The 27,745-nt window shown below is 33.8% G+C and overlaps 1 protein-coding gene across 4 annotated transcripts in view; it reads left to right on the forward strand.

Moving 5' to 3' along the window:
* Positions 1-1,403: 1,403 nt before the first annotated feature.
* The window catches only part of LOC126779581 (uncharacterized), a 72,213-nt gene continuing 45,871 nt past the window's right edge, over positions 1,404-27,745 (forward strand). For all 4 annotated transcript variants that reach the window (XM_050503698.1, XM_050503697.1, XM_050503701.1 and 1 more), the window contains exons 1-2: positions 1,404-1,646; positions 16,035-16,400. In XM_050503698.1, coding sequence (XP_050359655.1) covers positions 16,042-16,400 — 359 coding nt within the window. In that variant the 5' untranslated portion in view covers positions 1,404-1,646; positions 16,035-16,041. The remainder of the gene's footprint in view (positions 1,647-16,034; positions 16,401-27,745) is intronic.

Here is a 27,745-nt window from a genome sequence, read left to right on the forward strand (position 1 = left end):
TCATTGTATATATATACTTACGCTTTATTTTTGATAATCTCAATAATTAATAAATCAAAGAAAAAACCAATAAAAAGGTATTAGATAGTCTATCTCCTTCTACAACAGGTATGCAAAATTTCATCATTATCAGTTGAACAGTTAAGTTTTGAAAGCGTAACAAACAAACACATCGCCTTTATAATATTAGCTAGAATTATGGAAGCAAGTTTTCAACATATGTCAAATATTTCCGCGTCAGCAGACACATGCAGATCTTCGAACATCTGTGATAATAATGAAATAAGATATTAATAACAAGAGGAAAGATGTCGAATAAAACAGTCATGAACTACAATAATATTTAAACTTTTTTTTTCTGCTTAAAAGGCCAGCATTTGACCGTTCAACATCAGGCCGTTAACCATAGACACGGTCTAGGATGTAGCTTGCCTAGAAGAAACCTATACTAACAATAATAGACTAATTCGTTATTTATTTTTTAATTAAAAATAGGTAGGTGACAAATGGCCGGTAAGCGATTATTGTAGTGAAAACATCAATGCGCCACCAACCTTGGGAACTAAGATGTTATGTCCCTTGTGCCTGTAGTTACTTACTCATATTTCAAAACGGAACAATACTAAGTTTGTCTGTTTGGCGGTAACAACATAGGAATTAAGACGTTTTTTTCTATAATTACTCTTAATTTACTGTTATATTGTTAATATTAGTATTTTATTGTATGTACCCAGCAATTCCATATATTTAACTGGATTTTGGAGTTAAGTTAATCAGATCAGTAATAAAATAACAAAACTTTAATGTTTTTTATGCTGGTAATCTTATTAATGAGGAAGGAGGTACATATAACTTTTTTTTAGTGCACATGTTAACAACAAATATGTTCAGCCACAAAAAACGATTACATATCGTATTTAATAATTAATAATTATTATAGCATTTTCCTTTCACAATAATTATCTCTTAGGTTGTTAAATTAATTGCTATCACAATTTCTCTTTGTAAACATTGCTATGAATTATCATATGAAAGATTGAACCACTTTTTTTAATCGCATTCTTAAAGCCGTGAACAGGTAACAAAAAAAAAAAGTATTGAACGTATTACGATATACATATTTTGAATTGGACAATTCTAGAACTTAAATTAAATATATATTTTTTTAATATTTAAATCAAATTTAATTACATTTTTACAAAATCAAAAAAAATTATAACATACGTAAATATTATTGGTTCCCATGTGTATAGCAATATATAATTTGTAAACCTTGCTTTAAACAGGTAAGAAAATACGCGGGCGAAAGTTACACTGTTTTTTTTTAATCTCGATCATACGAAACGTTGACCACGCTGGCATAAGCCATTCAGGTTAGGTAAGTTAGGTTAGTATCGGCCGAGCGCCTGTCGAGTGAGGGTGTGTGAATTTTCGCGCCGAAACATCGCGCCAAAATTACGACATTGTGTTCAAAACTTTTACGAATATAACATCTCATGTGTACTAACGTTTTAATTGTTTAATTCATTGAATCGTTTAAAGTGAAGTGTTTTTTTTTAATATATTTAAATGGGAAGTGATTAAATGTGATTTTCGTGTAAAATGCAAGTTGCATAAGTGAACTTTGAAAGCTGAATTCTTGAAAGGTGAGTTGTATTTTTTTTTTAATGTTGCGTTTAAGGACAGGTACTTAAATATCTTAACCTGCATTCGAAATTCGAATTAACGCCTCTTATGGTATAATTGTAATAGCTTTGAAAATGATCAAGCTAATTATTAAATTTTAATATTTATTTTATGTAAATAATATAACAGAAGTGTAGCCCTTTTTACTATTTAAGTACTAATTATGAGTAATTAATATTAATTACTTTGTGTGGATACTTAAATGCACATTTAAATTGTAATGAATGCACTTATTGAGTTAAAAAAAAAAACTGAAATCGGATTATAATTAGAAAATTTCATAAATTATTATTTAAAATATTGAAAATTCCGTTCTTGACCGGATAACGAAATTTCGTACTAAAGTTAGAAAACTTACATAATAACATACAATTGAATAAACCAGGAAAATCTATGATCGTAAGTATTACTGAATACTTTTCAAAACAATTATTATCTTAGAGCAAGTTTTTAAATTGATTAATTAATTTAAAAACAAATAAATTAAACGTAACATACTTAATGACATATAATTTATTAGTGCTTGTGAAATGAAACGAGGAAGGTAAAATTATTATAAATAATAATCTGTTTTTATTTCACACATTTGTATGTTTATCTGTGGTTATCTATATCGTTACAAAAATACAGGAAAGTATTTATTTTTTGTTTCAATTAAAAAACCGTTTATACAACGCTTAAGTTTTTTACGTTTAAATACGTATTTTGTCAAATTCACTTTTTATTACACATTAAATATTTATTTATATTCTGTATTGTTTTTGATTTGAATTTTGTAATTAGATAGATGAGAAGTAGTAGTTGACTTGTAGAACTTGTACTTTTTAAGCTTAGTATATATGTATGTCTTTCCAGAATAAAGCCGAAATTTCACATAAAAAATACAACAAATTGGAACCGTCGCGTTGTTTTTAAAAACAAAAAAAAAATGATTTCGTTGTTATTTAAATTAATTAAATTGTGATATAAGCATAACATCTTAGTTCCCAAGGTTGGTGGCGCATTGACGATGTTAGCGATGGTTAACATTTCTTACAATGCCAATGTCTATGGGCGACCACTTACAGGTGGCCCATATGCTCGTCCGCCTACCCATAATAAAAAAGCTGTTTTTTTTTCGCCGGTTCTTTTCAGTTCTCAGGTGTACATTTCCGAATCTACCATCAGGGTAGATCTATGACAATATTGATAATCAATAAGCAAATCAATTCAATTTTATGTTACACACAATATATTATATATCAACTATCATTTTCCCGTTGAATTGCAATTGCGATTCTCTTGGGGAAAAACCTAGTAGTTTTTTTTTTTTTAATTTAAGAATATTTCCCACACGAAGACCGAATTTCTTGATATATACATCATACAGCCAAATTATATGGTGTTTTTTTTGTGTATTATTGCTCCAAATTTTAAGTATCCGGACATTATTATTATACTTAGTACATAAGCTGTCTTACTGTCAGCCATTCGTTAGTCTGTATTTTGGTGTAAATTCTAATTAAAAATGGTTTAAGCGGCTGATTAATTAAACAATGCTGTCGCCTTCTTTCGAATATCAATACAATGATGCCAGAAAGAGAAAAATGTACTTAACACTCGCTTATACGTAGAGTTTTTTGTTGAGTTTTTCTATGTATGAACTACATTCTAAAAAAAACCCTATATATGAAGGAGTAAGAGAGGTATATAAACAAAATTTAGGTCATATTCTACTAAGTATATTTTTTTATTATCAACAGCCTGAGCATGTCCTACTGCTGGGCTAATGCCTCTATTTTTTTTGAAGAGACGGTTTGGACTTGCCCTATTTCTGTCTTTATATATCTATATATAAGCGAAATATCACTCATCACGAGATCTCCTAAACAATTACTTACTCCTTCCCCGATGTAGACGCTCACTGAGAACGGATTTTACACAAATCCTATCCGAAATAGTATACTTATAATCTTCAATTGTTTGTCCAATCACTATGAAACTTTAAAAATATTTTTACAAATATATTTACAAAGAAGCTTATCAACCACTTTATTGCAATTCGTTGCGGGATATTGCTGCAGATGAACTTATACACCGTTCATCATATACATGACAATTGGTATACACAGGAAAATATATAGGAAAATATATATGATAGGTCGTATATCATCTGTCGGGTTTTGCTTGTATAGTACAAGACAAGTATGGTTTTGCCGCCCTACTCGGCCAATAGGGAAATCCCCTGAATTTTGCAAGTTAAATAAAAGCCATCAATATAAACATACAATTTCAAAATCACCTTATTTGAAGTCGGTTAAAATGCGTAAAACCTGCAACTTCAATGTAATACTTATAAATAGTCAATATTAATCCTTATTACAATAAATAATCATATTAACTTTAACGGCCTTACTTAAACTTCGTGCATAGTGACTGTCAAACATTGATTTATATCTTTCTGCCATTATTGATTTGACATTTGAAAGAAGGAGACAGCAATAATTAACTAACCACTCGTTAAACGTGTACAAGTAACACTTATGTTTTCTGCATATAAAATTGCCGCTTAAATTTGCGTAAAAATACATTGGGCCTGCAGCTACTTGGTGGCAGGATAATGTCCAAACCCACATGGATAATACCCACTTATCGCATATTGATGTTCCGGTTTGAAGGGTGAGTAAGCCAGTGTAACTAGATTCACAAGGAACATATCATCTTAGATCCCAAAGTTGGTGGGGTATTAGCGATATTTTTTATTATAGAATAGGAAGGCGGACGAGCTGATGGTAAATGGTCACCAACGTCCATAGACATTAACATTCTAAGAAATGTTAACCATCGCTTACATCACCAATGCGCCACCAACCTTGGGAACTAAGATGTTTTAATATGTTTCTTACGTCTGTAATTACACTGGCTCATTCACCCTTCAAACCGGAACACAACAATACCAAGTACTGCTGTTTTGCGGTAGAATATCTGATGAGGGGATGGTACCTACCCAGACGAGCTTCCACAAAGCTCTACCACCAGTAAATGATGCGATGTGAGAAATGGTTAATATATCTTACAAATATAGCAAATGTCTATGGAGGTGACTTAATACCATTGGTGGCCCATTTGGCAGTCCGCCTACAAAAAAAAAAACGGAATCAACGTGTAAAATTTCAACCATAGGATGAGAGGAAGTTGTTCTATTTCAGTTTACAAGACCGAAACAAACAAACACACAAACATTGCCAGTTCAATAAAACCTTGAAAAGTATGCAGAGCCAATGATAAATATTCAAGTGATAACTTTGTATATACGTATATTTACAAAAGTAATTATAAAGAAATGGCATTTAAATTGTTTTTACAAAAAATACACAATTTGATATAAAATATCGAGATCATATTCATTGAAATTATACACTACCGTAATAGCCCGTGAATGTCCCACTGCTGGGCTAAAGGTCTCTTCTGCCTTTTTTGGAGGAGAAAGTTTGGAGCTTATTCCATTATACACTATTACTTTATAATTATTTATTTTTAAAAGCCAGTGCAGGCTGCAGTGAGGTTGCTCAAATACTCAAGCGCCGCAAATATTCACTTTTATCTAACGAATATGATTTTGCGGGGCTGAGTTTTGAAACATAAGGTCGTCTGTTACTAAAAAAATTTAATAGATCTTTCTAAGAAACTGGTCCACACTTCTGGTGACCCAAGAGCTGGCGCCTATTTAGACGCTTATTTTTCTTGGACCAGAGTCTTGGGTACAATGCCATAGGACAATCTTTTAGACGGCGTGTTTTTGCTATAAATTTGTAATGTGTATTTTGTTATGTGTATATTATAAAAATTGTAATGTGTATATTATAAAAATGACTGTACATAGTTTCCATAGTTACATATATAATTAAATAGTCACATCTTAAAATTCATTTTCATATCTGGCAATCACAATACTGGCTGGATTCATTGAAAAAAAAAACAAATGTCAAAATTAATTAGCGCGCGAAAGCGACGATTATTTTATTATCTATGCACTTGACCGCGTGTCCGTGTCACGCCTCTTCATGAGAGAGGTGTGTGAGGCGAGAGGTCACAGAACATGAAACAGATAGCATTGAGTTACATAATAAATATTTACTTCATTTTAGATTATTAATTCATATTAATGTATATTAAATAAAAAATTTAGATTTTTAAGTAACATATAAAATTCGATTCATTACTCAGTAAGCAGTAACAGCCTGTAATGTCCCACGGCTGCGCTAAGGCCTCCTCTTTTTTAGAGAAGGTTTGGAGCTTATTCCACCACGCTGCTTCAATGCATATTGATGGAACACACATGGCAGAATTTCAGAAAACTAGACACATACAGGTTTCGTCACGATGTTTTCCTTCACCGTCAAGTACGAGATAAATTATAAACACAAATCAAATACGTGAAAATTAAGTGGTGCTTCCCGGTTTTGAAACCACGATCATCGGTTAAGATGCTCGCGTTCAAACCACTAGGCTATCTCGTCTTTATTATTATTATATATTATTGATGCGTAATTTGCTGTAAAAATATATTAAATAAAAAATTTAGTTACGTCACAGAGTAATAACCAAAACATATATATGGATATATGTAATAAATACATCGCAAGTTCAATTACGGTAATTGTCATCGGTTTGTTGTGAGATATTCACTAGGAAAATGTATAAATACTTCTTGTTATCATATATTAGAGACGAGATATCAAGCGGATAGTATGCAGACCTTATAGTTAGGAAAACGTTGATAGGAATGTCGATAGCTTGGGCTTTGTGCAAGCCCGTCTGGGTAGGTAGCACAGTATAAACAAAGACTTAATATGTAAAAAATAAGTCGCGACTTCAATTGGACCGCATTGTGCAAATGTTCGTGACGTTAGCTCTGACGTCATCGTTTCGATATTTTGGAAGATAAAAAAAACAGTTGGTATTATCATTAGTACCGATGCATTTCTCAATTTGAAATATCTTAAACGTGTCGAGCAATGCCTAATGCTAATCAATCGACTATCAGCGATCCGCTCCGCTGTTTATTCCATCCGCTGAGCGCGTTTAATGTAATTTACTACTTTAGACTTGCAAGGTCATACGATTCGCTTTACACGAGAAATGGGTGACGAAGCACAATCGGATGAAGGCAAAACGAAATCGTAGTAACTTTTCTGTTCAGACAACAAGAAACAAACTCGGTCACAGCAACACATCGGTCACACGTCGGATAGTGATACAATTTTGACCAAAATAAATATAATATTTAAAGGATAACGCATCAAAATAGCGTACCACCATTTCATGTCTTAAAACATTTCAGGATTGGGTGAGTGATTCCTTCAACACGTCGATGTCAGGCATTCAACAGCGATCTTTTGGTGATTTCCAATATGCACAGGACCAACTGTAGCCGCGGTTAAGAAAAGAGCCATTCGGCAAAAGGCAACGCACCTGCAATTCCTCTGGGGGTTCAATTCTACTAACAAATTGTCATTATGTTATCGCAATCGGATAGAAGCGTTATCGTTGCCGTGTATCCGTTTTCATATTTTTTAATTTAATTATCGACTATTGGTATAAAAGTAAACAATTAAGTTTTAACATAACTGTATATGTCAACATCATATCGGTTCAGTTCCGATCCGAATAAATATAGAATAGTCAGAGTTGGATTGGAATTGATGAGCCGGTTGGCGCGGTTGGTAGATACTTGCCTTTCATGCCGAAGGTTGTCGTTTCGATTCCTACACAGGACAGAAATATGTGTGCATGAACATGTCTATTTGTCCGGAGTCTGGGTGTAATTATGTATATAAGTATGTATTTACAAAAGAAAAGTAGTATATGTAGTATATCAGTTGTTTGGTTTCCACAGTACGAGCTCTGCTTAATTTGGGATCAGATGGCCGTGTGTGAATAATGTCACAGGATATTATTATTATATTAATTGAATCAGGTAAGTTTCGTAACAGTTAAAGTAGAATTGGTCTGAAGATATTGTAGTTTTTCTTGGGCGGTGGTAGTCACTTTCCACTCCAGCTTGTTTGCACGTTAAAAGAAATCGCTTCTTACATAAATATAATCTTGTCCTTCTACTTTTTCAAGAAGATGAAACGCCAGTTTCAATTGTCATTCATTATATATTCTGAATTTATTTATATAATGCAAAATGTCGCACCCCTGATCGATATCCCAATTGGAAAAAGCTAAGATGTTTACCGTGAAATGCGATTGAGCAAAATTGGGTCGTTTGTTTTGAAATAGATAGGGACTATCTGTTATAAAGTACTGTGTATATATATATATTTATATTTATTTAAAAAATAAAAATTGAGATGATTCACACACCTCCTTACCGCTTTATTTATTTATTTATTTCATGTCCTTCACCCAAAGGTTGTCTGGAAGAGATCGCTCTTTTAGCGATAAGACCGCCTTTTGTACAAAATAGTTTTCGTTTCTTTTGTGTTTGTGTTTAAAATGGTTCTGTAACTCTTTTGGTGTACAATAAAGCATATTCTATTCTATTCTATTCTAGTTTTTGTAGTACTTCAGGCATAGGCTCTACGTGCTTTCATTTTACTAGCTAATACTGACAAAATGTCTACACAAAGAAAAAAATCCACCAGCTTCCGTTCGCAGCTACTGCGCGTGAGGAAAGGATGGGAAGATAGTCAGGCTATGTGTTAAGTCACCCTGACTTCATAACACTGTCTTTTCGTAAGATATAAAGTAGTTTTTGCGTACGTAACAAGGTTTCTTCCATGCTCACAACGAACGCTTATAATCCTGATAGTGTTATATCGACTGAAAACATGCAGGATCATTAAAAATAAATTAATAGAAAACATTGACACTGCAACACATCTGTTATAAAGAAAGAAATAATTTAATATATTTTTATAAATTTGCTCAATTTTTAATCTTAGGCTTGTACCGTTTAGTGTAGACGAGGCATTTCCAATCACATCCATGTTCTTTGATACGTGTAATTTGATTAAAAGTCATATTTCGTAATGGCGTCCGTATAAATAAATATTAACCGTACATTGCTTCATGTATTGTTTGGAATTAGGTAAAGGATAATTAAGTATTCTGTTTTTAAATACAAGCCACGTGATATTATTTTTATATTTTTTTTTTATTACGGTTTATTGGACGAAGGTATTAGGAATTTGGATACAGATAAGTAGCGTAACTTTCGTGCGATGATAAAATATAATTTCAAGGTTAACAGATTTCAACGTTTCTGTATATATATAATAATAATATTTTTAATTTACTTCAAAAAAGAAAGGTAATGTTTTTATATTTCATGTACCTATGTATGTAAGACGTTTTTTTTTAATTGGGTTGGTGGGTTATGATCCCCTAATGGTAAATAGTACAATGGTATACACATCAACGCTATAAGAAATATTTACCGTTCCTCACATTACCAATGAATTATTTCCAGTTTTATAAAGGAATAGAAAGTGCACTTGTGTTTGCGCACACACTTGTGCAGTACTCGGCTAATATATCCTGGGAAGGCAATCAATATATTACAGTATTTGAATGTCTATATACTGTCATTTATAATTTGGCTTCTATAGCGACTTCCGTTCAACCTGATAATAACCCAGTAGATATCAGAGGCAGTTGACAAACACACACACTTACACATCAACGCGTGCTCACGCACACTTCTAAAAGGAATTTAATTCATAGTAAAACCGCAAAAGAAAATCTCACTTGCATTTACGTCAATTGTAATCGAGTATTGAAATAGATTCATGAGGAATCGAGGAAAATTCGTCATTGGTGTTGTAAAACTCATTCCTGGTATTCGGTAATAGTAAACATTTTACCGGGAAATCAAGAAACTGTACGGCTATTCTGTAAGAACTAACTCGAAAAAACTCACCGCAAACGGTCGTGATGACAGAAAGGCATATGTGACATTGAACATAATGATTATAACAGTGGTTGGAACGCGTGAATGTGACGATCGTGGGTTCAAACTCGGGTAAGCACTGCTGAATTTTCATGTGTTTAATTTGCATCTCGTGTTTAGTGAAGGAAAACATCGTGAGTAAACCTACATGTGTCTAATGTTATTGAATTTCTGCCGCATATGTATTCCACCAATCCGCATTGGAGCAGCGTGGTGGAATAAGCTCCATACCTTCTCCTCGAAAAAGGAGGCCTTAGCCCAGTGGGACATTCACAGGCGGTTACTGTTACGCGTCAAAATAGTATATCACCATAAATCGTTTGTCAACATTTCACGGGCGAGTGATGAAGTACAGAACAGCACTGTGGTCTATTTCGTTTTGTTTGTGGAAATTATTTGAAGGTCGACTTAAACCGGACATTAACTTAGCCTATTCCAATGCCAGGAAAATACTAGCGTGTGTAAACATTTGTCCATTAACTGAGAAAGTGTGCAAAATGCAATGTCTAATGCTCTTGACACGAAAATATAGAGACAACGTGAAAACGCCTCGTTGGTCTAGTGGCTTGATATAAGGCAGCAGAACCGGAGGTCCTGGGTTCAATTCCCGGGTCTGGAGGACATTATTATTATAGTGAAAACGAACGGACAAACATTAAGATCCTTAAATGCTTGAACGTCTGACTGAAATATACTTTTTCGACGTTTCACCAGACACAGCATCAGACGCATTTCGACAGCGAACGTCATCACAACCATTGTTGATTACCACACGAGTTGTTTTTTTTTTTTAATTTTAAAATTTGACCAAGGCATCGATATTATTTATATTCTGGTTGTCTTTCAATAATAAACACTAGTTTTCGTCAGTGGCTTTTCCCGCAAGTTAGGAGCAAGTTAGGTACCCTATATACATTATGGAACTAAGAAATGTTTACAAAATTTCATAGTGATCAATTGAGTACTTTTTTTTGTAAAGGTAGGTGTGGACGAGCATATGTGCCACTTCATGGTAAGTGGTCACCAACACCCAAAGACATTGGCGTTGTAAGAAATGTTAACCATCGCTTACATAGCTAATGCGCCACCTTGGTAACTAAGATGCTATGTTAAGACGTGACACTTTCATTTGAATGGAATTTATTTATCTATTCATATACATTGCACTTGCATAGGAGCCGCGTGGTGGAATAAGCTCCAAACCTTCTCCTCAAAATAAGGAGAGGAGGCCTTTAGCCCAGCAGTGGGACATTCACAGGCTGTTTCGGTTTCGGATACATTGCACTGGTATTAAGACTTTAACAGGTTTTGTCAAGAATAGAAAAAGAAATAATAAATAAAAAAAAAAGTTATCGCAGGACAAATACAACCCTTTATAAATACTTCAATATCATCAGATTAGAATAATCCTTCCACTTTTATTATATCAGATATGTTATAATTAATATTATATAAGCGAAATTGATAACTTATATATGTATATGTACTAGCCAACGATTAGCTTCGCACGAATTGATAAGAAGGAAAATGTATTTCGGATAGGATTTCCGTAAAAACCGTTCTTTAAGCGTCTACGTTGGGGAAGGAGTAACTGTGACAAATTTCAAGTCAATCGGGCGGATAGCTTAGATCTCGTGATGAGTGATATTTCGCTTATATATATATTTTATAGAACAGGAAGGCGTACGAGCATATGGGCCACCTGATGCTAAGTGATCACCAACGCCCATAGACATTGGCATTGTAAGAAATGTTAACCATCGCTTACATCGCCAATGCGCCACCAACCTTGGGAACTAAGATGTTATGCCCCTTGTCCCTGTAACTGGCTCAATCACCCTTCAAACCGGAACACAACAATACTGTACTGCTGTTTTGCGGTAGAATATCTGATGAGTGGGTGGTACCTACCCAGACTAGCTTGCACAAAGCCCTACCACCAGAGTATATATATAGACAGGTTTATTTAAAAATTGGTCGATTACGTCATCACAAATACATATTAATTCAAGTTCAAATATAGCATTCCAACGCAGACGTGGGGCTCAGTGGTTATGGTAGCTTAAGCAATCGTGGATTCAAACGCAGGGATAGTTGAATTTAACATGTTGATGGAAGGTATCCTCAACGGGGTACTCCCCGTTGAGGATACCTTCCGACGGGAACGTCGATAGTATTTTAAGAAGAATTTTCGTCTTCATTGTATATAACTCATTTTTATATGTTTGTATTATATTTACATTAACAAAACATCCAAAAATATATAATATATATAAAATTTAATTATTTATATATATGTCGGTTAGGAAAAGTCGAAGTGGCCCAGTAGTTAGAACGCGTGAATCTTAACCGATGATCGTGGTTTCAAACCCGGGCAAGCACCACTGAATTTTTATGTCCTTAATTTGTGATTATAATTCATCTCGTCCTTGACGGTGAAGGAAAACATCGTGAGGAAACCTGCATGTGCCTAATAATACCAAAATTCTGCCTCAAGTGTATTCCAACTACTCGCATTGGAGCAGCGTGGTGGAATAAGCTCCAAAACCTCTACAAAAAGGGAGAGGCGGCCTTAGCCCAGCAGTGGGACATTCACAGGCGGTACAGTTATAAATATTGTAACTAAACATGTGTATTGTTTCAAGAAAATTAATTGATTTACTAACGGTGGTAGGAATTTTTGCAAACCCGTCTGGGTAGGTACCACCCACTCATCAGATATTCTACCGCAAAACAGCAGTACTGAGTATTGTTGTGTTCCCGTTAGAATGATGAGTGAGTCAATACAGCAGGCAGGAGATAGCATCTTAGTTCAAGGTTGATGGTAAGTAAATTGGTGATGTACGGAATATTTCTTACATCGCCAATGTCTATGGGCGCTGGTGACAACTAACCATCAGGCTCATGTACCCGTCCACCTACCTGTATTACAACACAACTGACCAAATTAAACTTAAGTTGTAACTTGAAAACGTCAAGCGGAGCCGGAACGAACTATATAATTAATAGATTCAGTATAACGCGTTAACTTACACGTCACGAGTCTTCGGATAACGGAACGTTAATAAAACCGGTTTACCATCGATTGTAAATGGTATGCAGCGCTATGAAACATATATCTTAGACTTATTGTACTAGTTTCCTACTTCGCCCGCGTGTGGGAAGAAGAGGTGTTACAACCGTAAGGTCCTTTAAGCCTATCACTGTATATTATAAAACAAACTTCTCTACCGCGTTTGTCTGTCTGTTTGACCGCGATAAACTCAAAAACTACTGAACTGATTTTCATACGGTTTTCGCCAATAGACGAAGTGATTCATAAGGAGTGTTTAAGTGTAAAATTCATTAATATTTTGTATAAACTGTCTGAAATATGGCGATGATTGTTGGAGATGGAAAAAATGATGCCGACTGTTTTACTGGCGCGTACACCAATAGATTTTTATGTTTTTAACTACCTTGTTGGTCTAGTGGCTTGATGTAAAGCCGCAGAACTGGATGTCCTGGGTTCAATTCCCAGGTCGGGGTCAATAAAAAGTTATTTGGTTTTTCTATCAGAAAATTCTCAGTAGCAGCCCGGAATCTGGAAGTTGGGAGTGTGTACACTCCCGCGTCTCGGAAAGCACTTAAAGCCGTTGGTCCTGCGCCTGAACTCTTTCCGGTCGTGTCGGATTGCCGTCCCATCGGATTTTGAGAGTTAAGGAATAAAGTACACCTGTTTGTTAGTTGGCACACACTTGTGCACTATAATATCTCCTGCGTAGTTGGCTAATCTCTCTTGAAATTGGCCGCCGTATTAAGATAAAAACATTCTATATAGACCGTTTTTCTTTCCGTGCGAAACCGGGGCGGCTAATAAGTCGGTTAACATTTCACGTGCGAGATACGACATTAGTTAGCTCGTATTATTTATCACAATATCTGGGGTAAAGTTTTGACACACTTATCTAATCGAGTGATTTATAAAATATTTGATATTTGATAAAACTTGCATTATATTATTTAAATATTTCTCGTATATATAACAGTAAGAGCCGAGATGGCCTAGTGGTTAGAACGCGTGAATCTTAACCGACGATCGTAGGTTCAAACCCGGGCAAGCACCACTGAATTTTCATGTGCTTAACTTGTGATTATAATTCATCTGGTGCTTAACTGTAAAGGAAAACTTCGTGAGGAAACCTGCATGTGTCTAATTTCATTGAAATTATGCCACATGTGTATTATACCAACCCGCATTGGAGCAGCGTGGTGAAATAAGCTCCCAACCTTCTCCTCAAAAAGGGAGAGGAGGCCTTTGCCCAGCAGTGGGACATTAACAGGCTGTTACTGTTATATAACAGTAAGGCGCACCAATGATAGTACGGCAAAAGAGCTACCTGATAGTAAGTGGTCACCATCACCCATAGACATTGGCATTGTAAGAAATATTAAACATTCCGTACATCGACAGTGCGCCATCAGTTGGGAACAAAAGTCAGTCAAACTCAGTAACAAAACAACACATCGCAGCTAGGTCGAAATAAGTCGTTGTCATGGAAGGCGGACGAGCATATGGGCCACCTGATGGTAAGTGGGCACCAACGCCCATACACATTGGCATTATAAGAAATGTTATCATCCTACATCGCCAATGCGCCACCAACCTTGGGAACTAAGATGTTATGTCCCTTGTGCCTGTAATTACTATATGTGTGCGTTAACAAGCATATATATACGAACAGGTATTTCTTATTTAAAATGATTAATTACAATTTTATCACCATTAATGGTTCACTTTTTTTTAATACAGAGCATTAAATGCTTATATACTAACGTTGTAAATACTTTTAAAGTAAAAGTCCATAAGGTTTTAATATATTATTGACACCGGGAACTATAAATAATATATATATAGGTTTTTTATTACTGCAATAAAGTCTAAAATCGATTCAGAGTCAAAAAAAAATTGCCAATTAAAAATATTTAACAACATTGATAAGAACACAATTATAATTACTTAAGTCTTTATGAAATTCCAAATTAAAATAAAAAGAACAAAATACACATTACTAATTTAAAGCAAAAACACGCCTAAAAGATTGTCCTGTGGCATTGTACCCAAGACGCTGGCACTATTGCCTCTCTACAACGCTAGACTCAGCTTTTGGGCTAAATAATTGCCAGCTCTTGGATTACCAGAAATGTGGCTTCTTAGAAAGATCTTTTATGATTTTTTTAGTATCACACAACCGTGGAACTAATTTTTCAAATCCAGCCCCACAAATTCATATTCATTGGATAAAAGTGAATATTTTCAATTATAATTAAGTACAATTTGTTAAATAATAATAATAATGATTGCTTATATTACGTGACGTTCTTTAAATATTAAACACACGTCGACAGAATCACTGTATTGTTATAATAATTTGCATTTAAATAGTTAATAACATATTAAAAAAAAACATGACGATGACGTCAGAAATCAAGAAAAACCAGTCATTTGTGGATATATAATAGTGTAAACATAAGTGCGTTATATATTCTCTCTCTCATAATCCAATGGGATGGCAATCCGACACGGAATGAACTCAGGCGCAGGAACAACGATTTCGGAACGAGGAATGTAAACAGTCAACTTCCACCTCCGAGTTTGTGCGAATTCCTCAACAGAAAAAATCACACCTGTAAATGTCCCACGGCTGGCTTAAGGTGAAACAATCTTTTCAATTAATATGTTACCTGTCAAGGTGTCCAGAACTGTCAATCTTATAAAATCCAGTAAAGTTATTGGGCTGACCCAGGATTTGAACCCAGGTTCTGAGAGTCCGCGACATTTTTAGCTACTAACTAGATCAACGAAAGTCACAAACGAGAACGTACAACCCACGCTGTTCTCAAAAACTCGTCGGCCTCGTGTGAGTAACTACTAACAAAGTATCGCAATCGAATCGAAACGTAATCGTTGCCGTGTAACGTTTGACGAGCCGGTTGGTAGCCGGTAGGTTGGCCGGCGTGGTTGGTAGACACTTGCCTTTCACGCCGAAGGTTTTTTTTTTGCTTGAACATGCCTGTTTATCCTGTGTCTGGGTGTAATTATCTACATAAGTATGTATTTACAAAAGAAAAGTAGTATATGTAGTATATCAGTTGTCTGGTTTCCATAGTACGAGCTCTGCTTAGTTTGGGATCAGATGGTCGTGTGTGAATAATGTCCCAGGATATTATTTATTTATTTATTAACAACGATACGATTGCGATTCGGTCGACGTATCGGAATAGAATCGGAAACGTATCGTAACTTTTTAAATAAGTAGTATATCTATATTCCCCCAGACTGGTCTACATAAATTGCACGTATTATATTAAACGTAGTCTCTTAATGTTATGATAAATATGGCAGATATATAATAATTTCTTTTTTCAGATCAGCAATGGAGTTGAAGTCTCCGAAAGCGAAAAAAAAGTCACCAATAGCGTGGAAGAAAATGCTCCGGTCGCCAGCTCTACTCCTCCTCCTGCTAGGTTCGATAAACTGTGACATTGACAGCGATTTGAATTTAGAACATTCGAACTCTAGCCAAAGTGATTTGAAATTTAGGCATAGACACGAAGTGAGTAACGACAGTTTCATAGACAAGAAAGTTTTGAGTGAAATAAAGTATTTGAGGCGGCATTTAAATAAGGAGATAATTAATTTCGTAATGACAGATGTTTTGATTGATGGTGAGATTGAAAATCGAGTGCATTTTAATGGTGTGACAGCTAAGGAGACCTTCGTTGGTGTTAATGGGTGAGTACTTGCCGCTATAGCTATTAAGTATTATACACCGATAGATGGCGCTGTACAATCAATTTGCGTTTCTGAATCGCGCTGACAAGATTTTGGGTTTGTTTTTTTTTTTTTTTTATAGAATAGGAAGGCGGACGAGCATATGGGCCACCTGATGGTAAGTGGTCACCAACGCTCTTAGACATTAACATTGTAAGAAATGTCAACCATCGCTTACATATCCAATGCGCCACCAACCTTGGGAACTAAGATTTTATGTCCCTTGTGCCTGTAATTACACTGGCTCACTCACCCTTCAAACCGGAACACAACAATATCAAGTATTGCTGTTTTGCGGTAGAATATCTGATGAGTGGGTGGTACCTACCCAGACGAGCTTGCACAAAGCCCCACCACCAGTATAAAGATCATAACAATAGGTCGTGTTGAGGTCAATAGGGGACAATTTTCGGTGTTGTTAATATTTACTAATCAGCGCACTTTTTCATTCTATGTAAATATTATTAGAACATCTAGAGCTAAAATTATTACCTACATAGAACGACAGCTCTTCAAGTTATTTCTCTGTTTCAAGTTAATAAGAAAATATACAAACGGTATCTAATGGACAGTAAGTATATAAAGACGTTTTGAATAAACCGACTTTCCTCTCTTTTCTTGTTGGTGATATGGAGCTTTGTTTAAACACTTAAATATAATGTATATAATAATAATAATAAGAATTAACCTAAAACATTGATAAATATATATTTAGTAGACCTTTACATAAGTTGTCAAGTAATTGAGTTTGTTTGTTACGCTTTTAGCTGTTAATTGCTGAATTGATCATCATGAAACTTTGATTGGGGAGGTATAGGGAATCTTATGTCATTTCCTGGACCCATGACTACGAGAATGCAATTTCTGCCGATAAGCCATTATCAAAAATAGTTTACTAGATATTTATATATGGCTATGTAGTATTTACATAAAGATTATATAAATCCGTAAAGATTACGGAGATAAAAATTGACTTGAGGCATTCGTGATGTAATAATGTATTTGAAACAATTTATTAACGTAATAAACGTGTGTGCCCGCATGGGCTCAATAACACCATAAATGTATATATCGGTAACAAAGAGTATAATAGCCCTATGAGGGAATAGAGATAGGTATTAAATATGAAAAAGTATGTATGTCTTTCCTTGGGGTTTGAACTCGCTTTATACCATATTCATCAAAATCGGTTCAGTGGTTTAGCCGTGAAAGCGTGACACACAGACAGAGTTAGTTTCATAATGATATTATTAGTATAGAAAATCATCATCATCATATCAGCAGAAAAACATCCACTGCTGGACAAAGACCTCCCCCGAGGATTTCCATGTTGGCGGCCCTTACGCTAGTAACTTTGGCTGTTCATATCGTCAAACACTGTCTCTTCTTCTTGGTGATAGGGCTTTTGTACAAGCACGTCTGAATAGATACCACCCAGTCATCAGATATTCTGTCGCCAAACAGCAGTACTTATTATTGTTATGCTGCGGTTTGAAGGGTGAGTGAGCCAGTATAACTACAGTCACGAGGGACATAAATTCTTAGTTCCCGATGTTGGCGCATACATATGTAAGGGATGGTTAATATTTCTTACAGTGCCAATGTCTATGGGCTTTGGTGACTACTCACCATCAGGTGGCCCATATGCCCATCCTCTGCCTATTGTATAAATGAAATCGTCGGTCACACATGGAGTGATCAATACTAAGAACTGGTACATATGTACATAACATATTACACATCGTAACCCTATAAATTTTAATTTTTATAAAAATATTGTATTTATTTTACCCTTTTTTTTAACGCTGGAAAAACGCCTTACGCTTTTCCCCCACGGGAACAGTGGGGTATGTCCGCCCCGAACATCGGAATACCCACTAAAAAACCAGCGGTACCCTTTCCGTCTTAACGAGAAGCGCCACAAAATCGCTTTCGCATGCTACCGTGGCGCTATATTTATTTTTCCTAATCTAACCCGTTTACAATAAATTACGGTTATCGAATCGACATTCATTGTTTCGACATTTATTATCTGTTTGGTTTGAGAGATGGCAGCACTACGTTGCTCGGTCGTCCTTTCGATCGTTCAGCAGACGCCGGTCGCTTACTGACGCCTGTCAGTTTTAAACGATTAAATATATTTATTTATTTATTTATTTATTAGGGAAACATACAGCATATCGTATATTACAACTTAATATAATAATCATATTTTAACACTTATGCCAGTTAAGTTTCCACTACTGTTTTAACAGGGAAGTGGACTAATTTTGATGTTACATAAAATATAACTATTTATGACAAAGTAAAATTTTAACGTAAATATGGTTATGGTTAATTACTAATAAGTATTTTTCACGAGATTATAAAATTTACTTAAACTATTTTTATTCCTGTTTATTATATATAAAATTATACTAACGGAGGGTTACCTACGTCATCTACTTTATAAAACTTATTTGAGAGGTTAGGGTTACCAAACCTCGTATCAAAACGGTGCACCTCGTGACCAATTTGAGAATATTATATACTATGTATATGTTATACATAGTATATAATATTGTCTAATTTAAATAACAAATTAATTAATGGCACGTAACAATTAATATTGTGAAATATTTATATATTCATATTTTAATTTAAATAAATTTCTGTTTGTCATTTCGTTGAATTTTTTTTTTATTGTATTTAAATGTTTACGTAAATAAGTTGTTATAACATTTAATAAGACTGTACCGATTTTGATGTAATGCCACCCGAATAGTACTTTTTTTTGTAGATTTTACGAATCAAACAGACATATAAATAATTGTAATTGAAATGGTCCAGTGGTTAGAACGCGTGAATCTTAATCAGTAACAGCCTGTGAATGTCCCACTACTGGACTAAGGCCTCCACTCCCTTTTTGAGGAGAAGGTATGGAGCTTATTCCACCACGCCACCCCAATACTGGTTGTTGGAATACACATGTGGCAGAATTTCGGTGTCTGGGTCGAGATGGCCCAGTGGTAAGAACGCGTGAATCTTAACCAATGAACGAGTGTTAAAACCCGGGCAAGCTCCTCTGAATTTTCATGTGCTCAATTTCTCTTTATAATTCATCTTGTGCTTTACTGTGAAGGAAAACATCGCGAGGAAACCTGCATGTGTCTAATTTCACCGAATCTTAACCGATGATCGTCAAACCCAAGCATTTACCCAATTAAGCACATGAAATGAATGGTGACATTTCATGTGCTTAATTCGTGTTTAAAATTCATCATCATTCTTATACGTAATTAATTAATCGTATAAGTTAAAATTACAGATTTTAAAGGAGTTTCGTCATAAACTGAATACCACGCGTTTGGCTAGTAAACAATAAATCTTAATTAAAAAAAAACTTATTTTAAAGACGTATTTATCGATAAGTATGATAAGGTAGCAAATGGTCACCATCGCCCATAGACATTGGATCTGTAAGAAATATTAATCACCGTTTGCATCAATGCGCCACCAACCTCTGTCTGGAATATTATGTTATGTCCATTCTACACTGGCTCATTAACCGTCATGCCGAGCCGGTTGGTAGATACTTGCCTGTCACGCCGAAGGTTCGGCCTGGTGGGCCCAGGACGGACATTTGTGTGCACGAACATGTCTATTTGTCCTGAGTCTGGGTGTAATTATCTATACGTAGTATATCAGTTGTCTGGTTTCCATAGTACGAGCTCTGCATAATTTGGGATCAGATGGCCGTGTGTGAATAACGTCACAGGATAATAATATAACTAAGTATTGCTTTTTAGCGGTAGACTATCTAAAGAGTGGGCGGTACCTACCCAGACGCTCACAAAGCCCTACCACCAAATAAAGGTCAGTAGAATTGGCTTTATAGATCAATCAACAGCCAATCGTTGTCCACTGCTGAACATAGGCCTCTCCCAAGGTGCGCCAAAGCTCCCTGTCCTCCGCCTTCCGCATCCAGCAGCCCGCCACCTTCTTAAGGTCGTCGGTCCACCTGGCTGTATAAATATCTACTTGTATTCATTATAATATTTTCATTTTGAACACTAAGATTTGATATTCGTAAGATTTGTGGGTTAGGTTGAAAAAACAGCTGCTCCCGATTCATTTGTATAAATGTTGAGTGTCTATCATCACATCTCATTCTCATAAACACGGACTTGTGTTATTTAACGCATTTAGATGGTGGGACTTAAAACTATGTGTATTTTTAAACGACTTCAAAAATTAGTTTCCCGTGCGACCAGTATGTGTGTTTGTATGTCCGCGATTTTCTCAAAAACTACTTATCCGATTTGGATGCGGTTTTCGTTATAAATTAAGTTTTTTCTTTTAATTTGTTACTCATACAAATCTTTTAAAGATAAAAAATCAATTTACAATTTAAAATTGTTCGTAAACGTTTGTTTATTTCGTTAAAATAATTACAATCCTTAACATGATTACGTTTGTGTGTTACGCTTACTACATAACTAGTATATATTTTTATCGAATACCTCATCTTTTTTAATAATTTAATATATATATATATATAAAGTGTGTAATTTGATAATTATATATTAATAGGTTTTACCGTAAATGAGGGGGTTGATGTTAGGTATCCTATGTTAGGTCCTTCAATATGCGCCTGGCATCATGTATGCAAAATTTCATGATGATCAGTTGAGTATATAAGACGAAAGAGTAACAAACAGACCAACACATCTGCCTCTCACACTCACACGCGGCAGCAACTGCGGGTCGGCACTAGCTTTGAATAAATATTTTTAATTTGACTCTTGTGGTTTTGCGTCTATTAATAATTATATTAATTGAAATTTATAACATCTTAATTCCCAAGCTTTCTATGAGTGTTTTGTCGGGATTTAAAATATATAAATCAATTAAAATAATATAGAAAACAATTAAAAAAAAAACAAATTACAATAGTCTGTATTTTTAATGTCATTTGTTTTCTTTTAATTGAAACCTGACAGAACACAAGGCTTTGATATACAGTTTAAAAACAAATGTATGTATTTTTTTTTAATTCTCTATTATATGCAAGGATGTACCGGCTTCGGGTTGAATAATTGTGTCATAAAAAGTTTATATATAACTCTATTGGTTTACGCAACGATCGTCAGTAAAACCCCCAGTCGGCATGATCTTTTCCACCTTCACAAATCATCGTAATATTTCAGCCAATTTACCCAAAACCTTGAATGTATTATAACTAAACCTTCCTTATGAAGGAACACTCCAGATGGAGTGACCATCTGTTTGTGAAAAACGTACGAAAATCTGTTCCGTAGTTTTTGAGTTTATCGCGGTCAAACAGACAGACGCGGTGAGGAACTTTGTTTTTTAATAGTTAGTGATTATATTAACCGATGGCCGTTGGAGCAGACGAGTCCTAGAGTGGAGACCGCGAATCGGCAAGCGCAGCGTAGGGCGCCCTCCAGCCAGGTGGACCGACGACCTTTAGAAGGTGGCGGGCACCAACTGGATGCGGAAGGCGGAGGACAGGGAGCTTTGGCGCACCTTGGGAGAGGCTTATGTTCAGCAGTGGACAACGATTGGCTGTTGATTGATTGATTGATTGATATTAATATATTAACTAAATTATACTTTAATAATAATTATAGTTTGTTCAGATGAATTGATCTTAATGTTTTTATATATAGATTTTGGCATCAAACTCTGTTGACAATAAATCTTATAGGTTTTGCGAGATAAATAAACTGTTATTTATATACTTACATGTAAATAATATTTTATCAATGGTTATTTCCTGAACTTAAATTGATCAGCAGCAGCCAAATCGTTTATAACCTATTAAAACTATTTTTTAAATATATTTTTCATATATTATCTGTGTACCGTTCGCATGTCAACGCTCAAATAATAAATTATAATTGGTTATATTTTCATAATTAACATCATAAAATTGTATCGAAGCAAATCAATGTACGTCATTCGGAAACGGAAATATGCTTCCGTTATCAGTGAAAGTAACATCAGAATCCGTTCAGCATGCCTTGATTTACTAAATAACAAATACGATTTTAAAATAAAAAAGTTTCTAAATTTAAAAAAAATGTAGACCTGACAATTTTTCAAATAAGAAGTATAAATATTTTAGTCATTCTCAACGCTTTGTAAAAATTATAACGAGGTTCTAAATTTAAAATTTAAAAATAAAATCAAAAGTGACAATATTTCAGTAAGCATAAGTTTATAGTTTAAGGATTAAATTCTCGCCAAAATTTATAATAACATTACAAAAGGTGCAATTTTAAAAACTTAAAATTTATTTCAAAAAATTGATAAATATAAATTATGCAATCGCAACCAGAATGTTAATGAGAAAACTTGAAATTTATTGTAATTTAAAACTTATGTCTTAACTTATAGAGTCCTCAAATTAAATCAACATTAGCGAATGAAAAAAAGCTTGTCACATCACGCCACTACGTCTCGAGTTGGCAACATGCATAGCAGAATATTTTTAAACAATAACAATTTCCAATATATATTAAATTAAACGAAAATCAACCTTACTCCAATAGACAAAACGTCCAAACAACACGCAACATTAATTATGCATATCAAATTCTAATATTACCAAATTCAAATTTTTAAGTACAAACAAATATAGACCTTATATCATACATTTAAGGTTATATAATCTGTATTCTTAATTTTGTGTATTGAACGCTAATAGATGTGATAGGCGACTAGAGAAGTTTCAGCGAAAGTTAAAGAGAACAAACGTTACTCGGAAGTTGTATTTAATCTGTGGCATAATTTTGACAGCGAACGTTCCAAATTTGAATTTTTATTTATAGCTGTTTTTTTTAATATTGTTCTTGATTACGCTTTGAACTAAATTTAGGTGTGATTACATTTTTAATGATAGTTTATGGAGACATCGCGGCTATTAAAAGTCAATGTGGGATTTACTAGATGCGGCATATTATTTTTATTCAATTATAATTACATACATTCTATTAATTAATTAATTTAGTGTAGACGCGAATTTTTTTTTTTGTAAAATATAACATGTTCTATAAATATTTTTATTCTATAATTACTTGGCTAATTATATAATAATATATGTATGCATAATGTTAATAGATAAAAACTTCTGATATGGAATTGTAATTTGCATTACATTGATTAAAAAAAAAAATTTTAATCTTTTTTTGTTAACATTAAATAAAATGACTTTATATAGAACAAAAAAAGTTAGGAGTTAACGACTGCCGTATGTTTTATAGTCGCGAATAAAAAAATCACGTGAACAGTTGGCGCTGCTTCCGTTCGTGGGTAGCGGAGTTCACACTTCCAGGATTAAATGTGGACCTGTTGGAAACTGGGCCACTTGTGTGGATGCACTTTTATACAATAAAAAATAGTGTATTTTTTAAAAAGCTGCTCCATTTTTTAACTTTTAATGATTCTACTTTTGAAATGGGCTAAAGATTGTTTTAGAAAGATGAAAATAGAGCATGTTAAAGCAAGACTCATATATACTGTTTTTTAATTCGAACACCTGTTCCATTTTTAAAAATATTTTTTTATAGAATATAAAATCAAATTTCTGCGCTTTGCGTTCGTAAATCGGGACTCGATTTATAAACGTCGATTAATATATTTGGAATCTTTCCGCCATTTTATTTGATTTATATTTTCCTATTTTGTAAAATGATTTTGAATTAATATAAAAGTAATAGAAGTGCTATTATTATTTTTTTCATTTTTCTTCTCATAATTAATATGCATATTATTTTAGATAGAATATATCTTTATTGTGAATTTGAACTTTTTTCCATCTTAAATAAATATTAAATTAACTTATAGCGCGAATGGACATCAAACCCGCGACAGCTGAAAGTTCATTGACCAGAGCGCATTTGCGCAACACTTCCAGTACAAAGTGTATTTCACATAAATTGCTTACGTGAAATGTAAATAATGAATACCTGGCCTAAATTTAAAAAAATAAAATAAAATAAAAATGGAATTACTTTTTAAAAAGAGAACATTTTCAAATTATGACCCGATAATAATAGCTCAAGCAAGATTTGCTCCAATTAAATTATTACGTACAATGAATTTCAATATCTAATATTATGTGAATTAGAGTCTAATTTCGTATAAATTTTCATTTCATTACACCTGTATTTGATGATGATGCATTGGTATTCTAAGAAATTTAAATATAAGCGAAATTGAATCTTATTTAGTAGAACTTAAGGTATAGAATTAATATTAATAGATTTACAACGTTCAAGAATTTCTTAGACCGTTAAAACACGTGATGATTTTATAATTGATGAAAGTATTGGTTATGTAGTTTTAAATTAAAAAAATGATTCGAATCGATCTCTTGACAAAAAATCGTCATAATTGTGGCAATGACGTTCTTAACTTAAATTTTATTTTTTTAAAGTGAAAGAACATATTTTGGGGCGAAAGTAATAACGTGGTCCATTTAGGGTTTGGGTAATGTAATTTAAATTTTTGTTATTTTTTAGTGAAACGTTTCTGATACGAACAATATTCATTTCTATCAAATTATAATTAAAGATGCCCAGTGGTAAGAGCGCGTGAATCTTAACCGATGATCGTGGGTTCAAACCCGGGCAAGCACCACTGAATTTTTATGTGCTTAATTTTTGATTATAATTCATCTCGTGTTTTACGGTGAAGGAAAACATCGTGAGGAAACCTGCATGTGTCTAATTTCACTGAAATTCAGCCACATGTGTATTCCAAGTACCAATTTGTCAGTCTGCCTGCCTGTTTTAAATAAACAAAAAAACAACATTGTAATTAATCCACACATAAATCCTCACAATAAATAAAATATTATAATCTTATCAATACATAACAAACAAATTAAATTTAACGATTATTACTTACTTCCTTATGTATGTATGTACCTATTTTATTATACATAGATATATCTCAAGTAGATTCCGCCCGGGGGATGTCAATAGATACTGTGTGTCCTTTTCTAAACGCCTGACAACGTGTATGAAACAAATAAACAAACTCACTTATGTATTTATAATATTAACTAGTATTCGCCGTGTTATGGCGAGAGGGGCGGATCTTAGGTAAAAAGATGTAGCCTACGTCCGTTCTTAGGGCTTAAACTAGCTACATACCAAATTTCATCAAAATCGGTTCAGTGGTTTAGCCGTGAAAGCGTGACACACAGACAGAGTTACTTTCCTATTATAATATTAAGTATAGATTAGGATCTTTTATATAATGTACGACCAATATCGTATAACCACTCGATTGTACTGCGATATTAACTAAAATATACCGTTTATACGTAACAGCTAACCAAGATAGAAAGAAACAGAACTTTTAAGAGACTTATTTGTCTATGGAATGTCCACAAATGTGTTTATCTACAACTGATATTTAAAAATAAAATGTCCTATGTAGTATATATATTTTTCTTTTTGTAAAATAGGAAGGCGGACGAGCATATGGGCCTCCTGATGGTAAGTGGTCACCAATGTTAGACATTGGCATTGTAAGAAATGTTAACTATCGCTTACATCACCAATGCGCCACCAATGGGAACTAGATGTATGTCCCTTTTGCCTGTAATTACACTGGCTCACTCACCCTTCAAACCGGAACACAACAATACCAAGTACTGCTGTTTTGCGGTAGAATATCTGATGAGGGGATGGTACCTACCCAGACGAGCTTGCACAAAGCCCTACCACCAGTAGTAATACGGAGCACATATTCCAGAGGCATAATATAATTTTTATAGTTCTTACGAAATGTCAAATCTAGGTGTCCTATTGTTTAGCGCAGGTCTGCGCTAAAATGAAACTAAAAAACTACGCAAGAAGTGGATGCATCTCAGTGTAACCCTTATAAAGGGGTGGGGTAAGGGGTGAGATTTATATGGATAAGTCAATAGGGTGAGAAATATTAATACTGTCGTATCTGTGTTGAAGTTTTGGTATTTTTTGGGAGTGCAACGTTTGTTTGTAACGTTTGCGTGAAACGTTTTGTCGCAAAAAAATTGATACGTTTTTTATTTATTCTTTCTGTTTCAAACTACTTATTATAATTAATATAAATTTTTGGATTATATATATAACCATCGGACTATTTTACAATTATTTTTTATTGTCTAATTTTATCTGTAATTACAAAACATAATTTCATTAATTACTGATTGGTTACAATATAGTCTGTGTACAAATTAAAAAGCATCCATTGTATGAATATAAATATTAATGTGTGTATGTTTGTCCTCTATGCGTTCCTGAACCATAGATCTGATTATGATGAAACTTTGGTCAATTGGTCTGCATTTATCTGCGAAGGTCTTGGCTAGAAAAAAATATTTGTATATATTAAAAAAAAAAAATTGTACAAATCGTAACCGTGTAATGGTGACAAGAACGCTAGCAGCATACTTTGAATCGCAATTCCGATCCTCTGGGCGAAATAAACTTGCCCACCACCAATAGAGGCAATAAGACTCGTAAATAGGTATTAAATAGATATATTAATAGTATTTTTTTTTATTTAAGGCGCGTCCACACATGTCTTGTAATACAAAGAGCTTAGCGCCCTGAAAATGTCGAAGTCAACAAACAGAACACTGAGTAACGAATAATCTTTAACTTTATATATATATATATATATATATAGACTATTACGTAGGACTTGTAGCTTTAAATAATTTTACTTTAGACTAGTTAACAGTGTTTATATATTACATTTTTTTTAAACAGTAATTACAATATGCCTTATATCAACCGACCATCGCTTTACAAAGTAAGAAAAAAAAATCATATAGATAGGCAGGTAGTATAATAAACAAAAGTCTATAATAGAAGTATTATTATAAATACAAATCTAACTCTGTTACGCTTTCACGGTTAGACTGAACCGATTTTGATGAAATTTTGTATGAAGCAAACCTGAACGAAGGAAGGGTATAGGCATTTTTTTATAACATCCCCCCCAAAACGCCAACATCCCTTACCTACCAGGCAAAGCCGTGGGTGAATACTGTATAAATATAACTCAATAGCCGAGATAATTTTATACAACCTTTAAAATATTCTTTATGATTATTTATAAATTGTTTAATTAAATAATTTAATGGGCTTAAAGGCTTTTATAATTATAAGTAATCTTAAATTATCAATTAACTTTATTTTATTTTCATCACAATAAAAAAAAAAATTAAATAACGTCAACATTTATTATCATAATATATAATTTTATTTCCTTGTAATTAATTTAATTTAAAAAAAAAAAAA

Source organism: Nymphalis io, chromosome 29 (genome assembly GCF_905147045.1).
Source record: "Nymphalis io chromosome 29, ilAglIoxx1.1, whole genome shotgun sequence".
In the NCBI taxonomy this organism is placed as follows: Eukaryota; Metazoa; Arthropoda; class Insecta; order Lepidoptera; family Nymphalidae; genus Nymphalis; species Nymphalis io.